Below are 16,944 nucleotides of genomic sequence, written 5' to 3' on the forward strand. Positions count from 1 at the left end.
TCAATATTCAAAACGTATGGATTTGAAATTTAAATTTTCACGCGGTTTAGCTTAGTGCATTCTGAATTTCGAAATGATAGGTGGGACGACGTAAGGGAGAAATTTACGAGGGTGATGCGTAGGATTCCACTCGGTCACGATACTTATAGTGGTGGAAAGTTTTCGCTTCTTTTCCAAACAGAAACAGGGTATGCGAATGGAAATCGCGATGCAGTTTCATGTAACTGTCGACGTATTACGATAGAGAAAGCTTTGATTTTCGCTTATGTGTTTTGTGCTTAATTATGAATTGAGGATTCTAAAGCTTCTGTTTTCAATTTCAGACCCTAGTTATCTTGCTTCATTGTTTGCTGTAGCCTCTCTTAAAGAAATTTTGGGCGTTTCTTCTGATAGTGTAAAATAAAAAAAGAATATGTATAGCCCTAACTGCTGCCTCTCTTATTCTTACTTGTTTTTATCTTTTGATTCTATATCTTCTAGGAAGGGCAGAGAAAGAGAATACGTGCGCCGTAGAAATCTTCTTTTTCTTTCCTTTTTGCTAATTTAAAGATTCATCGGAGATGCTTTGCAGTTCTTGGTATCTATTTGTTTCTCTCTGCTTCTTTTTAAACACTCGAAATTTTCAAATAACGACCAAACAAACAAATATATAAATACACAACTAAATATATAACTAAGTAAATAAAATAATAGGCAAATAATTACTGACGCCGTAGCGATGCGGTTGTGGAAACCAGAAACGTTCGTTATGAACACGGATCTGAAGACATTCAGAATAATTAAGCAAATTTCGGTAGAACCAACGTTGGGTTGATACCATTGTAAACATTAGTTTTGTAAGGGTTCCTCCGCTTATTCTGTTATGTACAAACTGTACAAATGCCCCACACCCCCATGTGTGTGTGTGTATATATATATATATATATATTCATTCAATAATGATTGTCTTGTACAATAGCTTCCACAAAAATTATCCGTGTCCCCTTCGTTTTCTTCTTCCGTCTGGTTTTCTTTTGATACCACTTCAATACGGCGCTGTTAATGTGGCATTAAGATCCAACGCGCATGTTGGAATCAACGTGAAGCGAGGCTTTGTTTATTGGAGATGCCTATTTGATGCTATAAGAAAGACCTGTTTGATTTCGTTTGATGGAGTTTTATGCAGCAATCGTAGTGGGACACGCCGATTCCGGAGGATAGGCCAAGAACAGACAGATATCCGCTGGCACGTACTGAGTGGTTATATGAAAGAAACATTAAATAAATCAAAGAATCCGTTAACTATACTTGGCCATTCTATTAACAGATCGGTGTGCATTAGGCATGCCTGTGAGCCAACATTATATGTTGATCTTTAGTGTAGGAAGGGGCCCGCCGTGGTTGCTCACTGGCTTTGGTGTTGTGCTGCTAAGCGCAAGGTTGCGGAATCAAACCCCGGCCACGACTACCGCATTTCGATGGGGATGAAATGCATAAACAGCCGTATATTTAGATTTAGGTGCGCTTTAAGGAACCCCACCTGGTCAAAATTAATTCGGAGCCCCCCACTACGGCATGCCTGATATTGAGATCGTGAGTTTGGCTCGTGAGACCCCCTAATATAATTTTTTTTTAATGTAGGAAGTTGTATTGTTTTGCTACGCTTGGCCGAGGAGGGCATAATTGGTCAGCCCGTACAAGGTTTATATGTATAGCCCGTCAGCTGGTCTTTTCATTCGTCGCCTAGTAGCGCCTATAGTGACACCCCATGTCCCAATTTGGCAATGCGCCAAGGACGTTGCATCATTGTGTTGTCGGGTGCGATAACGGCATCCTTTCTGCCTGGTCATCCCCGCGACTTCGTGCGGTGCCTGTGATGTCCACTCTCTGTCCTCGTACGACGAGTTTGTGCGACCATCTGTGACTACTAATGCAATTTCTGTAAGACCACACGCGTCAGCGAACTCACCGCAATTTCCTTCTTCCCTTCCCTCCTCTCTCTCCCTGTGATCTTTGTTTTCCCCTTTCCCATTCCCCCAGTGTAGGGTAGCCAACCGGACGTTATTCTGGTTAACCTCCCTGCCTTCTACTTTTATCTTTCCTCCCTTCTGTCCTCGTACTTGCCGTGCTGTTTCAGGCTTCGAAAGCGCGCAATGCCAACCATCCCAACGTCACTCACTGCAGGAGTTCGCGTGGTGTCTGGGTTGAGGAGATGCTGCCAACGCGGGAGATGCGGGGCGTGGTCCCATCTTCGCTCTGTCCCGATTGGCCTCTTCGAGAATCTCACCAGCATGTGCTGCAGGAACGTGTCGTTGCCAGGGTCTTTTGTAAGGCTGTGCATGCCGGCTTCTGCGGCCCCCGAGTTTAATGTTTTCTTATACATCTGGTCGCTGCTCGCGTGGCCGCTTCGCGCGACTTTTAATTGCTGCGGGGGGCCTTTTGTCTGCGGCGTAATCGGTGGGAGCCAATTGCGGCGGCACAACGTCGCCGCGCTCAGTTTCCACTTATGTAGCGGCTCTGCTATGAGCTACTGTCGTTTCCTTCAAAGCAGTTGTCCTTCTTTAGGGAAGAGGAGTTTCTTAATTCGACAGTGGTCATGCCGTTTCCTGTCGCTGGCGTGAGGACGCGTACGACTTGATTTTCCGCAAGCTTCGTTCTTGTAGCCAGGTCGTCAAACGTGATTATTGAATGTACAGGCGCGACCAGTGCTAGCAGCCCCCCGCGGAGTGCCACCACCTGCGCCTCAAGAAGTCGCGGCTGACGACTCGCCATAGTAGACGACTCGCCGGGCTTTTCGCCGATTGCTTTGATTGCGCATGCGCCGAAAGACTTCACGAGGTGCCGTGGGGCTCTCCGTATAGCGATGCCACGGCTCCCACGTTCCTGCTAGCAGTGGCCGCGACTGTACATAGTATGCACGCGCCTGTGATTTCCATGTGGGCGCGCACGTCTCACGGCATCACTCCGTAATTATGTAAATGCCTTTGCCACACTATCGTTGTATTCAGCCTTCACGTACTTGTATACATTCAAGATCGTTGTATATCATGCTACGATTCGTGTATGTGTAACTGTGTGTTTCTGTTCTTCTAAGCAGCATTGTGTTTGTGAGACCGTGTGGACTGCGTACAGTGCTCAGTGATATGTATACGTTATCGTGCTCGTATAGTAATGCCTGATCATTTTGTCTCAAAATGTTCGCATCGCCTTTTGTTGGAACAAGCTTTTTCTAAACAGTAAATCGGCCATAAATTGACAATACGGAAAGGTGCGGGGGGGGGGGGAGGTACTTAATAGTGAAAGAAAGCTATAGCTTTAATGAAATCTGAGCCACAAGAAGGCCTATCTTTAAGAGAAGTGAAAGGGTCGTTCGGTTTCCGCGTACAATTCTGCGCCCGTATATGGCCAGCTTCTCCGTCCCAGCGTCGTTCTCTGATAGCTGAAGACGAGCGCGAGCGGACGTGTCGGCTGACGCGTGCTCGGCCCCAGCCGTATTGTTTATACAATGGTTCCGAGGTACATGGACAGAGCTATATTTAGTTTCACCAGAAAGGGCTTGCCGGCGAGGAAATGAAACGGCCCGGCGTAAAACTGGAGGCGTGTCTGGCAGTCCCGGCTTTACACGCCGAAGTAGGAACAATGGAGCATGGAAATGTAGAAGTAGCGAGGAGACGGTCAACTTGAGAACGAAAGGAAACGAGCAGGGCCATATATGTATATATATGTAAATAGAGAGAGAGAGAGAGAGAGAGAGAGAGAGAAAGAGTGCGTGCGAGTCGCGAGGACGGGATTGATGTCCGTGAACGGTCCCGTGCCGGTGACGTGGCGAGGGATGCCAGGAAGCACATGGTTGCCGGAAAACGAAAGTATATTGGTTAAGAAATTACGGAGTGGAAATGTTGGCATCGACCGCGATGCGGTCGCTGGTTTTTTCACAACGTTAAATTGTCAAACGAACAAAGGGCAATTATTGTATGAAATGAAACATTTCAGAAAACTTGCACTTCGCAGCCAAACGCGGTGCGGTCAGCTTTTTGGGGCTGAAAAATCGATCGTTGCGTTCGTGTAAACGCTAGAGCCGACTTCAGTCAAACCTTCTGCGAGTAAGGGGTTGGTTGACTCGCGAAACCCACTAGGCAAGATCAACGGAAACCCTGTCGGGTCGAGCTGGGTCAGCTCGACGTCTAAATCCACCCGCTATAACGTCGAGTTCACGTAAACGAAGCTCCAGCTCAGCCCGACCGCGTATGCAGGTATATTTTCAACCACGAGTAAACCCACCCCTTGAATCGTATTGAGCGAGCTCGCCTCGACGCTCACCCGGCTCGACGACCGGTTTTCAGCGCATCAAGTCGACCCGTCCTTTGTGATCCGTGTGTAAACGTATACTATAAGTTCGCGTGCGTGCTTGTGTGCGCGTGTAGCTGTAAGGGAAAAAGGAGACGTGGTCACCGCTGCTGCCTGTTGAGACGACGCGGGAAGTGTCGGGCAGCACGAAAGCAGCTATATAGAGAGAGCGAAAAGAGTGGGCAAGGTGGTCTGAAACGAGCAATGACAGGGTGTGGTTCCCAAGAGATATCCAATTCAAGCGCCATGAGAATCGATCACACTTCGCACGTGCGAAGGGCAAGCCGAAAGGCTCGTTCCGATGGCTCCCTCCCTACTTTCCATGTCTCTTTCCACATCGCGAAAGGCACGACATGGAAAGGCTGTGTCTTCAATTACCCCCGTGGAAGACGAAAATAGACGGGCCAAACACTGTACTACACTGCTTGGCTCCGTAGCTCGCGTTTATCGTCGACATCCTGCGCGAAAGCACTGTCAGGGCCACTTTTGCTTTGGTAAGAGGGCATGCGGGGTGGACGATGCAGTTGGAAATCTGGCAATGGGTATAAGAGTGGGGAGGAAGCTTTATTTTTGGGTACACGTTTCGGCTATGGAAGACAGATATAATACTAAAACGTGATGGTGACCAGTGCGACGGACCACACGAAATTTACAAGAATTAACTCTTAAAGAATGTCCCTGTAAGAAAGAAAGCATAATGAGGCATTGCAGATGCCTTGACAATGTTTCTCCCGAGTGTTTCGCTCTTAAGCTTGGAATGTAGAGTGAATACGCTATAACTTACACTTGCGTTTAGTTGCACAGACTTAAGAAAGTACGTGTAGTCGTCACGGGCTCGGCATTATGTTTACGGCCGGCAATAAGTTAGATTAGATATACGCTGGTACGCAGAGGGAAGGGGCAGTTGAATGGTATAAGAAGTCAAGGTAGTCCAACGTCCTCGTTAACGGCACCTTGCTTCGGAGACTAACACTAATCTAATAATGATCGTCCTGGAGTACTGAGCTCTTGTCAGAGAAGGCGTAAAAAGTGCCCATGAAAGTTGAAGTGACGGGTGCTTTTTGCGCAATGTCGACGTGTTTTACCGTCGCGCTGGTCTCCGGAGCAAGCAGCCGTTTAATAAAACGTTGGACTATCTTATGTGTAGCAGCTTGTATGTAGTTCCAGAGGACGAAGAAGGTGGGTTCTCTGTCTTACCGCATGAGCTACTACGGTATAAGACCTGTAGGATGTTATGCAAATCATAGTAACAAGATTGTATACCGCCATATACGAGTAGTTTATAAAGTTCCGTTTAGCGTTGCGTCGCTATTATGTAGGGCAGAATTGTCATTGAACAAAACAGCGATTAACTAAGGAAAAAAAAACGATTGTTGTCTGGTGGAACACCGTCTAACCTTTCGACACGCCGCAGCTGTTGCAGGTGGACACTTCATGTTGTGGTCGAGACGCGGCATAAATGCATCACGTGCTTAAATCGGCCTTCGATTATCTTCCATAAAGGTGAACAGTCATGCCAAAATCTTTATCATTCGAGAGTGTCAACGTGTCTCCATGATTGACAGGTTGGCCCGGCCTTCTCTTGAGCATGCGCAGGTAGTTCTTGTTTATTCCTTCTAGTCCGCTATTGTCGCACCTTTCAGTTTATTGTCGGCGTTTGTGTTTTGTTTTCGTTCTTTCTTGTGCCCGTGTTTTTGTGCTCCTCCTGCCTTTCTTTACCACGGATACCGATTACCGTACCAACTTGTTTGGCTTTCTATCGTCCTCGTGTCTTTTTCGGAGCTAAGTAGGGTAGCCAACTCACATAACTTTGGAAAAGGCCCAGTGTTGCACGGTGGCTCAGTGGCCTTGACCTTCAGCTGCGCAGCACGAGGTCGGGAGTTCGACTCCCTGCCGCTGCGGCCGCATTCCCGACTGCGACCTTGGGCAGGCTACGAAGATGCCCGTGTTAAAAAAAAAGAAAGAAAACACACACACCTTAGGGTGCACGTTATTGAATCCCGAAGTCTTTGACATTTTGTTCCGGAGCCTTTTATTACGGTGCCTCTCGTAGCCCCCGCACTTCTCTGCTACGTAAAACCCAGCAATCGGATCTGTAGTTAAAAATCTTTACGAGAAAAACACCTCGAGTCCGCGGCAACAGCTAAAGGACGCAGAACCGCGCTGCATTGCGGCGCAATTTAGTCCGCACTGTTTCTTCATCGAGAGTAGCCAGCAGCTAACCCATACGGGCCCCGTCACGCAGTAGCGACAGATCTGCCAACGGAATGACTGAACAATGTGTATCGGTTTCCGAGGCCCTCCGCCGCAAGGTAGCATCGAGCCTGTTCGATCAGGAGAGAGCTGCACCGCTACCGCGGCAACCGAGAAGCCACTCCCCAGTAAAAACCTCGACGGAAACGGCGGCAAGAGCGCGGCAAAAGCGGAACTGTTTTCTCTTCTGACGCACGCGGCGACCGTATATCGCGCTGTGCGATCCGCACGCACGCACGCGCGCCGGGAGGAGGAGGGAGAGCACGCGAGGGGGAAGGCGCGCTGTTGGGCGCACCTGAAGCGCGACGGTGCAGCAAGCGACGTCGCTGCTCGTGTAAGGTACGCACGGGGCAGCGGAGGAGGCGCCGGAGGCACATCGCATCGCCACCTCTGCTCTCTCTCTCCCTTTCCACCACGCGCGCGCGCGAGCGAGCGCTCCAGCTTCGTTATAAACGCGTCGTCGCCGCTCCGGACAGCCTAGAAACGTAAAGACGTGCGACAGAGATAGGCGCACCCGGCGGCATCGCGGGCGCCTTCGTTTGTTGTTTTTTTGTTTTGTCGCTTCACTCAACCCGTTCGCGTGAACGACGCCGCGGTCCTGTTAAGTGACTGATCCGCGTACAGGGCAGCAGCCACGCTACAGTTCCCCCCTGTTACGCACCGTCGCCTACATCCCGACTGAAGTTCCCAAGTGGAAGTGAGCGAACCATAACTGCGCGACAAAGCGTCGGCTGCGTTTATTGCTTCGTGCGGTCCGTCCCGTACTGGTCGTTGTTTTCTGAAGACCCCTGTGCCTTCCGTGAATGCTCGAACGGAAGAGGCTGCCGTCCTTTCCTCCCTCGACGACGACGACGACCGAGAAAGATCGTTGCCCCTCGACGAATACAACATTTGTGCGCGAGACGGCGCGATCGATGCGGACAGAACGCCTCGTCGTTGTTTAGTGCGTGAGTGAGTGCGCTGTGATAGGGTGCTCTCGTTCTCTCGGTTTAGAGCGGTGTACTAATTTTTTCGGAGGGCGATTAAATCTCGCTCATTGGTTGTGCGTGAAAAAAAAAATCTGGCAGAAAAGTCATCATGGAGGAAACGGCGGGTGACAAGACGTCCTTCCAAAGCGTCAACTTGGAATCGTGGGACATTGTGGTGATCGTCGCGTACTTCGTGGGAGTGATGGTCGTCGGCATCTGGGTGAGTGTGCGATCGTCTCCCTGCATCCTCGTGATTGACGCGATAAAGCCGCGCGGAGTGTGATGGCACGAATAATAATAATAATAATAATAAACGAATAATTGCAGCGACCTTCGAACGCCGTCGGACGGGCTCGCAGAGGTGCTTTGCGCACGCTAGGAAGGATGAAAATAAATTTGCCGCGATGCATCCGTGGAACGGGTGCGACAATTGTACAGCCGCCGTCATACCTAACCCGAACAATGCATATACGCATTGATGGCGACTTAACTTTAACGAACCCGGGCAGTATGGCGTAGACATCGAATGGTGTGAAAGAGTGAAATAAAGACTCGTTGACCTATAGTATGCGTTCGAGGCCCCGCACCAGAGTTCTCGGGCACCCTTAGCAAACGCATACACACACGGAGGCACAAGAAGTGGTTTGCGTCTGGGGCGTTCTCATTAAGTATGACGGCGACCGTACATGAAAAACGGACACTCAGATACGCGTAAACACCTGTGTCATCCCGTCGTTCATTCTGCATGTCGGTTCGCCCTTTGCTCGCGCTCGACTGTTTCTCGCAGCTTTCATCCGTCCTGGTGTCAACGCACTAACTCGGCCGAAGAGTTTGACTAAATGTTCGCGGCTTCAATAAAAAAAAAGGGGGGGGGAGGGGAGGGTGAAGGGGGTGAAAAGCGATATCTGCAGCGTGATGTTCTTCCGATGCACGAGTACCGTTTACGAAAATAGTGTCCGGTCGTCAATGAGCATGCGGGTATACTTTCGCGTTTCTTGACAAGTCGCGAAGTTGACGCGTGTTTTTTTTTTTTCCTTCCCTGAGGATTCGGCCAGAGTTGCATTGTACAGTTTGCGTGCTTGTTAGCTTACGCGAACTATACCCGGGAGTTTGCTATATCGAAAGAATTGACGAGGGAACGTAATGGTGGGCTTCGCGACCTATGTACGTTATTATTACAGTTAAGTTTAACTGGTCGCACTGAAGAGTTTACACGTAAAGAAACGGCGCCGGAATCGTTCCAGTTGCGTGACCTGACGCTTGACTGCGTCGAGGGCAGTGGCAGGGGAACAGTACCGCTGGATCGAGCAGGTGCACGACACGTATGTCCTCGTGTGTGGTCTTTCCAGTTGGTGTTATATGCTCTAAGAGGGCAGAGGATATTTAAAACCGGAAAGAGATTTTCTTTTTTTTCTAGTTTCCTTACCCGCATAGATGACAGTGCGGTGAAGACACAGGTTGTATATGTGGCAAGGATAACTGGCACTTAAACAGACAAAGTTTATGATTGTGCATAACTTCTGGAGGCGTGAAATCTGTTCACTTGCAGGTGTGTGTACTCTTACACTCCGTATTCGGCTTCCAAATATTTTAAGAATTATTTTCTTTTCTTTTAAGAGGGGCGTTCACTCTCGCCATGGCGCCGGTTCATTTTTTAAGCACTTCTTACCTTAATTTTACTGACACTGTTGTTTCTACAGTTCCCTATCGGTGTTGTTGCAGTTAACGCGGTTTCAGATGACGTACCGGCAGCGCGATGAATATTGTGCCTATCGTACGCGTATGGCATAAAGCGTTTGAGCACGTGATGTCTGCTCGAACTGTTCTGCCCTTCTCCTGTATCGAGACATTGGTCATTTGCCCAAGCTTAGGAATAACCCGTGTCCCAATTTCTTATCTTCGTACTCCAGCCGATTGTCTTCTTTCTCTCCAACAGTGGGCGCCTTCCCTTTGCACGCATTCCGTTCTTCGATAGGCAGCCGCATATCTGCCTCACTCGTTACGTGTTCCGTCCAGCCCATTTATTTTTCCTAAGCTTATCTTGAAGGTTACCTACTTGAATATGACCTCTGAACGATGCCGCTATCTCGTTGCCACTTAGCGTGCGCGATAGTTACGAGTGCGAAAAACTATGACACAATTGGAAGAAGAGTCGTACGTAGAGGAGCTGGAACAATAAAGTTTTCGGAGCGAAATGAATAATGTTCTCGAAAATTTGGCTTTGAATTCGGAATTTAATATCATATATCTTTTTTCTTCTCTATGTAGCGGGACCAGGATACAATGAATTAAAAAAGAAAACATAATATAGATGCTGGGGGAACTGAACTGGCCAGCTTCCGAACGAACACGATTAATCGCGGACGGTTAACGCAATTCGTATAGTTGTAATCGCTCATGTGTTGGTCGCACGAAAAAAAAAAAAGAAATCTGGGGCCTCGTTAACAGGCTGTACTGATTTCATTGTGTTCGGTTCGCGGCCAAATCGATTACGTGAGAATCGCAAAATTTTTAATCTAATTGCTCAGAACGAGTGTAAAAAACAGCTATACTGATTCGTGTTTGAGATCACCAACGTTCTCCGCAGCATGAACCGAAATAGCAGCTATAGGGGATCGCGGCGTAGGTCGCCAGCACGCATGCAGGGCTGCCAAATCGTTCCCTCCTCCTGCCGCGAGCTACTGTCGAACTGGGCGAGGGCGCAGGGAATCGTGCCTAATGACGCGCACTGACCGCGAAGCCACGCTGCAGCCGAAGCGGTGCAATCTTTACAGCCGGCGTACTAAGTGCTCTCGCGGAGGGCGAGGTCGCACACGTGTCGCGAGCATTGCCCATCGGTTTCGCTTGGTTCGAATCGAGGCAGGAAAAAAAAAAAGAGCGAAGGAGGAAGAACGTGGGCTGTGCCTTTGCAACCGATGTTGCCGAGCAGCAAAGGGGTGTGCGACGTATCTTGGTGGACTCTTCCATGCCTGTAGGAAGCTCTCCTACCGTGCGCCCGTTCCGAGTACAGGAATTACGCGGTTGCCAATTGTAGATCGGACCATGTCGGTGCGAGCAACCGTGTAGCGTTTACAAATGTATCGGAATCGCACTTCGTAGTCTATACGCCGGTTCTCAGGCTTCCAGTGCTTCCGCACCTCCTCCTTTTTTTTTTATTTTTACTGCGTAAGGCAGCGAGAAATTCACCTTGGTGCCGTTTGTTTTATGTTTTTCGTTTTGTTTTCTACAGCCAAAACAGGGGGGGGGGATGGGGGGTTGAAATCACTATTGTCGTAATGGGCATTGGTTTATCACGATGATAAACACCCGCCGCGGTGGCGTTCTGCTGCTGAGCACCAGGTCACGGGTTCGATTACCATGCCAACCGCACTTCGATGGGGATGGAATGCAAGGACGCCCGCGTACCGTGCTTTGGAAGGACGTTGAAGAATCTCGTGTGCCCCCCAAAAAGTTAATTCGGAGCACTCCGGGGCCCCGCATAAGCTACTGGGCAGCTTCGGGACGTTCAACCCCAGAATTTATTTCGGCTAGTGTAGATATAATTAGATTAGATAACATGGCGCTAAATCGAATGCTGGGGTAGGTCCCCGTTAATCTTTTGTCATGCGACGCGCGTTCTTGCGCTCTTGCGTTTTTTGGTTTTCATTTGATTTATTCATTTTCTGAAAGTGCCCAAGAACAGCTTTACGCATTAACATTGGTGCACTTGTGTTAACGCAAAAAACATAAAACCGGTTTTAGAATGCACGAGCTGTCATTGTGTGTGAGAAAGAGGGGAAGTGCATTTTTTTTTTTAATGATCGCTAACGAGGTTTCCATCCTCCGCGAAACGATCCAAGGGGGAAGCTCGTACCGTTTGCGTTGAATAATACATTTTAGTTTATCCGTACACAGAACACACACGTACAGCGTATACAAGCGCGTTGTGTAAAGTATATAGCCAAGAAGTCCGGTGCAACCTTGCGTGTTCTTGGCAAGCCTATATTGTGTTTCATCGTGTAGCTCTGTTGACTAGAATGATAATGTATTACACCTGAGAGGCTACAATAGGTAAAATGCGGCGTGAACCTCGCGAGACAAAATGCATGAGAGCCTTAATGACTGGAAGAAAAGCGGTGAGCTCGGTTTGAGCCGGTTTGTTCTACTCTAGGCAACTATACTCGTAGTCAGAATAAGGGGGAGAGTGAAATAAGATTGAGATGAAGGAAAGGACGACGAAGGCGTTTAGGAAGGAAACGATTTTTATGCGCGTGAATGAAGAAGAAAGCTGGAATCGCTTTTTACAGTCCGAAATGAAGCTCACTGTCAGAAAAGCCACAGGGGCCTTCATGGCGTGGCTGGCAGAAAAAGACTCCGTGTCGGTTTCACGTGTCCGTGTCGTCGCGTCAGGATCACGGGAAAACCGTTACCGATATAACTTCGAGAACCAAATAGTCCTTATAGTCGAAAGTGTGAGAGAAATAAGCGAAAGCGGCACCAAGCGCGTTGAGCCGTTCTTGCTGGTGTTAACAACTACAAACGCTGAAAAGCAATGACGCCCTATCGTCTTTTTTTTTTCTTTTTGTGGACTCCGATGCGCTGAAGACATGTGCTTTCCCACCACAAGAGAACTCGTGGGAAAGTAAAAACAGGATCTGTAAAGTACCCTTTCCAAGTGTTTACTTCCATTTCTTTTTCGTTCGTTCGTCCATCGACACTTTTGCTCCTATGAATATTTGACAGTCATAAGTATCTACACGATCTATCACACTTGTTATCTATCAATGCCAGTGGTATTTGCATATCATGTCCATTATCGAGGTCTTGCCAGCCAAGTAAATATCAACGCCGAAACCTAATTACAATGTAGCCACCAAGGAAGAGTGAGACCGAGTTATACGCAGCACAGCTCTGGGCTGTCCATCAGGCCCGCGACGCTGCGGAGGGGCATGGACTTTCTGTCCCGACGTGGGAGCGGCTCACTACGCACTAATCGCGTGCACCGACGGACTCAAGAAAGTTATCCATCCATCCATCCATCTACCCACCCACCCACTCGGTGAAGCTGAAGGGGTGTTTGACAGAGACCTGTTATCTTTAGCGATGACTAGCTTGTCATCATGGAAGTGGAAGTATAACATCACGTAAACTGTGTGCACTTGTTTCCCCACTACAAAACGTTTCTTTCCTTAGCATTTTCTGCCCTGAATCTGAGAGGAGAGACGCTGGCATCAGGTTCGGCAGGCATCCCGTCTTTTTCTGCGCATTGTGCCCAATGCCCGCAGTTTGACAGAATTGAGAACCACAATTTCCTTTCTTAAGAAAGCAACGAACAAAAACAAACCCTACTAGAACGCTTATCTCACCACAATTGAAAGACTTTTGCACGGCAGACTGGGCGTCCACAGCTGCCAGTGTCCCAGTCGTATCCATGGGGCCGGGCCAGAACACCGGTTTGAGCATCACATTAGATGAGCTCTTGAGAACTGCGAACTACTTGCCTATTCTCATTACTTCGCAAACGTTTAACGACTTCGAGCATCATGCAGCATACACTATACTCAGTCGAAGTGCCATTAAAATATATTGCTCTTACACTAACTGTGAATGAGTTTGTATATTTCCGCACTGAGAGCGACATGGTCCACTGGACTGGTTCGGTTAACGAGTGTTCTACGACCCTGCGCAACAGCATGCCGTGCATAAAGAACGGGTTCTCTGCAGCGACTCGATAACGAGGCCACGGCGATCAAAGTTTGCATGCGTCGGTGGTCGCCCTTTTCTCGGCGCCGCGATGTTCCCACGGGAAAGCATTTGAATTCAAGGCCACTGCATCACGACTTGGATGAAACACTAACGTACGCATTACTGCTTGATTCAATATGACAAAGACACGCACAGCCTGCTTTTCTTCTCCTAGTGTGAGAGCAGATGCTCGTCACTCACCGCTCGTTCGTTAGTCTTTCCGACAAGTTATTACTTGTGCCTTGTTTTCCGAAATTGAAGTTATACAAACCTTCTTTCAGCCACCCTGGAAAGATTCGAATGCGGCTGTCAACAACTGAGATTTTGCAAACTCCTGGTAGTTGGATGCCCGGCAGAGAAACGCTATAACAGGGAGCTTTCGTCCACGTTCGTTTCTTTATATTAAAAGGTGCCTTCTGTAAGCAGTCTGTTAATCTGAATGATTTCAGTTCCAAACTGTTAAGATACTAAGGCCATTGGCCCAGGCAAATGAGCATGCCTTAAAGGATGTCTGTCTCCGTCGGATCCCTGCTTACGTCCAGATGATAATTCCGGCATTGGAATTCTGACGAGAGCAACAGAAGACAGACTGCATGACCACGGAGCCAGCACTGCACTCTATCGACCGTTCGCGTAGGGCGGCGCGCCATGCTGCAACCGCCAGACGCACTCGTCCTTTTCGTCTCCATTCTCTTCGTCCATTGCTGCCGCAATGACGTAAGTGATTGCGACGTTGCGACCGCTCCGTCATATCTTGGGGCAGCGTGCGTTATTTTTTCTTTCTTACGCCTGCGACAGCCTTTCAAGGTAGCTTCCACCGCCTCGCGTCTCGCTGCCTATCGCACCTTGTTATCAGTGTGTGCATAAGCGCTATCGGGATCGTGCTCGTCATTCTGGCCGTAGAGTTCTTTTGTTTTTAACGAACAAGGAGGTTTGCTTTGTGACAGGGAGAACCTGCGCTTCCCGGCGCTCCAGTATTAAGGGTAGTTCAAAAGATAATGTCGTCGTACCTTGCTCTTCAGGCCCAAGCCTCCCGCGTAAGCACATCGCGACACTATCTGTCGATCTTTTCGTTGACCGCTTAGGCGTGGCTTGGCACGAAAAATATGTTGGACTCACCCATTGTAATGGGTGGACTTCTTGTGGTTACTGGAACTACAGCTTAATTGAGGCGTCGAACTACCGCACCAGGAAGCCCTCCGGGGAGCACATTATCCGCTGCCAAATTCAACAACAGAATCTCGTTGTCCGCTGCAAGCGGTTGAAGTTTGCGTTTATACCTACCTATATTAGAAGGTTACTGAGCGTTGGATATTAATTCCGGCTGTCTCGGCTCGCGTTTCGGAATTTGTATTGCAAATGTTGTTTACTAAAATATATTACGTTAGGGTAATATAGATTAATAGGTGTATAGATCATACTAATTGCTATATTACCTTAACCTTTGATCACTTGGAGTGTCCAATTAGTTCAGGTCTGCTATTAGACTTGACCGTAAAAGTAAGCTTGCCTTAACAAGGAGTGCAAAAGAATGGGCAGTTCCTAGTGACCACACCCATTAAGGGGGGCAAGCTTTATACAGTTTCCTATTATATGCACTATGTCCAGTTTATCTACGCTGTCACATACACGCAGAGTGTTTAATTCTATCATTACACCCCGACCAGCACAGAGCGGCTGGTTTCACAATGGGAAAAACAGGACACGTTCCCGAACTATTGCTATCTGAGATGATCGCCGCGTGAATAACGTTGCGCAGGACGGGTGCGCCAGGGCGCATGCGCACACACCACTTTCCCTTACGCGGAATGCGCAAGAATGAAAAGTGGGGGAACGTCCTGGCATTCGATTAACCGCTACACACAGATTCTAAGATGCACGTTGGATCCGCATTTTTTTTTTTGTGCCTCAAATGAGCGTTTTCAGCACTAGTTCGAAACGAACTGGTTGTTGCTAGTGTGCTAACTCGCTGACTTAAAGTGAGTTTTACACAAGGGATTTCAAAATTTCTTTAAATTTAATTCTTTGGCAGCGCCGTTCCATGTGATCTTCTCGAGAAGAACTCGTAAAATGAATATTTCCTTTTGGCGGGAGCTCATCAGTCTTTAAAGAAGCAACGTTCTTACGTTGAAATGAAAAAAATAAAAATAAAACCCGAAACCAATAAGTCGGCCTCATTGAGTTCTGAAGGAAGTCCTTTCATATTTTGCATCGCGTTTTCCAAATAACGTCGAAAACTTGCTTCCCGCGTGTCACAGAAAACGTAAATATTGATGTGAGTTAATAGTTGAACTAACACAGCCACTTCGCTGAGGGAATAACGTACGCAGCCAATCGTAACTAAAGCACCGTTCTCGATTAAAGGCACTGCCAAACTGCATCTTAATCTCTCATATAGGATTTATTTATTAATAAAAGGAAAATAAGACATCCAGCCAAACATAGCTAAGTGCTTTATTTACCATACAGAAATTAGACTGTACACTTCCTTCTGATTTCTTTTCATGCCAATAGAGGGCTTGCACATGAAATTTCAGACCTCATGTTCGTCTTCGAGTGCGCTTGTGTAGATGGGTGAGCCTGAAACAAGCAGATTAAGCGTAGCCTTTCGCCATACTGGTAGTACTCCCAACATCGCTGCTGCGACTCCGAGGAGGAGGAGGAAAGAGAAAAGTAGAAGGCAGGGAGGTTAACCAGAATAATGTCCGGTTGGCTACCCTACACCGGGGGAATGGGAAAGGGGAAAGCAATGATCACAGGGAGAGAGGAGGGAAGGAAAGAAGGAAATTGCGGCAAGTTCGCTGACGCGTGTGGTCTTACAGAAGTTGCATTAAGCTGCGACTCCGAAGTGAGACATTATGCCAAGCTCTTCGCAGAATAACTTACCTTGCGTTTATTTTGTATGAGGTTGATGCCCGGTTGAACCATTTTGTATCTACAAAAAGAAATTAAAGTTCTCTGCAACTTTTGACACCACGCTGAAGGAGGAGAGAAAACATGAGGTCAAAGGCAGAGAGGTTACCCAGATTAAGTGTCCGGTTTGGTATACCCTACACAGGGAGATGGGGTAAGGACAGGAAATATAAGAAAACAGGAGAAGACAAGAAAAAGAAAAGAATACATCAGTCCGCACATTCTACAGTTTTTCAATGAGTCCCATTTCTTTTAAAAAGCACACTAAGGCTTTTAAAGCAGTTCGAGCCGACGTAGGCTGGGACCAGGCTCCAAGAATTCTGGCTTCCGTAAGGAGACGGTTGTCAATCTTGTCGAGCGCGGTACTGAGGACCTTTCTTTCTGAATTGAAACGACGACAGCTACACAGAAAGTGCGCCCTAGCGTGTATTTGCACCCGCATACTTCACATTGTGGACTTGTGGCCATTCCAATGAGGTAGAAGTACGCATTAGTAAAGGCTACTCCAAGTCACAGATGACAAATGAGTTACCTCCAGTCGTGGCACGCGACGTGGAAGGCAGAGCTTCAGATGCGGATTCAGGGAACAAAGGCGCTGCTTTTTAGAGTCTGTTGAATTTCACTGGGCCAACTTAAGCTCGCAAGCGAGGGCACGGAGCTTTCCCGCTGCGTCTGTTCTTGAAATCGGGATAGCGACGCAAATGCCACTGTTCTGTGAGGATCGAGCGTCTGCGTCTGTTTGCTCGTTTCCAAGGATACC

General features: G+C 48.1%; 1 protein-coding gene across 1 annotated transcript in view; it reads left to right on the forward strand.

Moving 5' to 3' along the window:
- The first annotated feature begins 7,043 nt into the window (after positions 1 to 7,043).
- LOC126516724 (sodium/mannose cotransporter SLC5A10-like) overlaps positions 7,044 to 16,944 on the forward strand; it is a 57,613-nt gene continuing 47,712 nt past the window's right edge. Inside the window, exon 1 of the mRNA XM_055064272.2 lies at positions 7,044 to 7,767. Within this exon, the coding sequence (XP_054920247.1) occupies positions 7,657 to 7,767 (111 nt within the window). The 5' untranslated portion in view covers positions 7,044 to 7,656. The remainder of the gene's footprint in view (positions 7,768 to 16,944) is intronic.

Source organism: Dermacentor andersoni, chromosome 3 (genome assembly GCF_023375885.2).
Source record: "Dermacentor andersoni chromosome 3, qqDerAnde1_hic_scaffold, whole genome shotgun sequence".
In the NCBI taxonomy this organism is placed as follows: Eukaryota; Metazoa; Arthropoda; class Arachnida; order Ixodida; family Ixodidae; genus Dermacentor; species Dermacentor andersoni.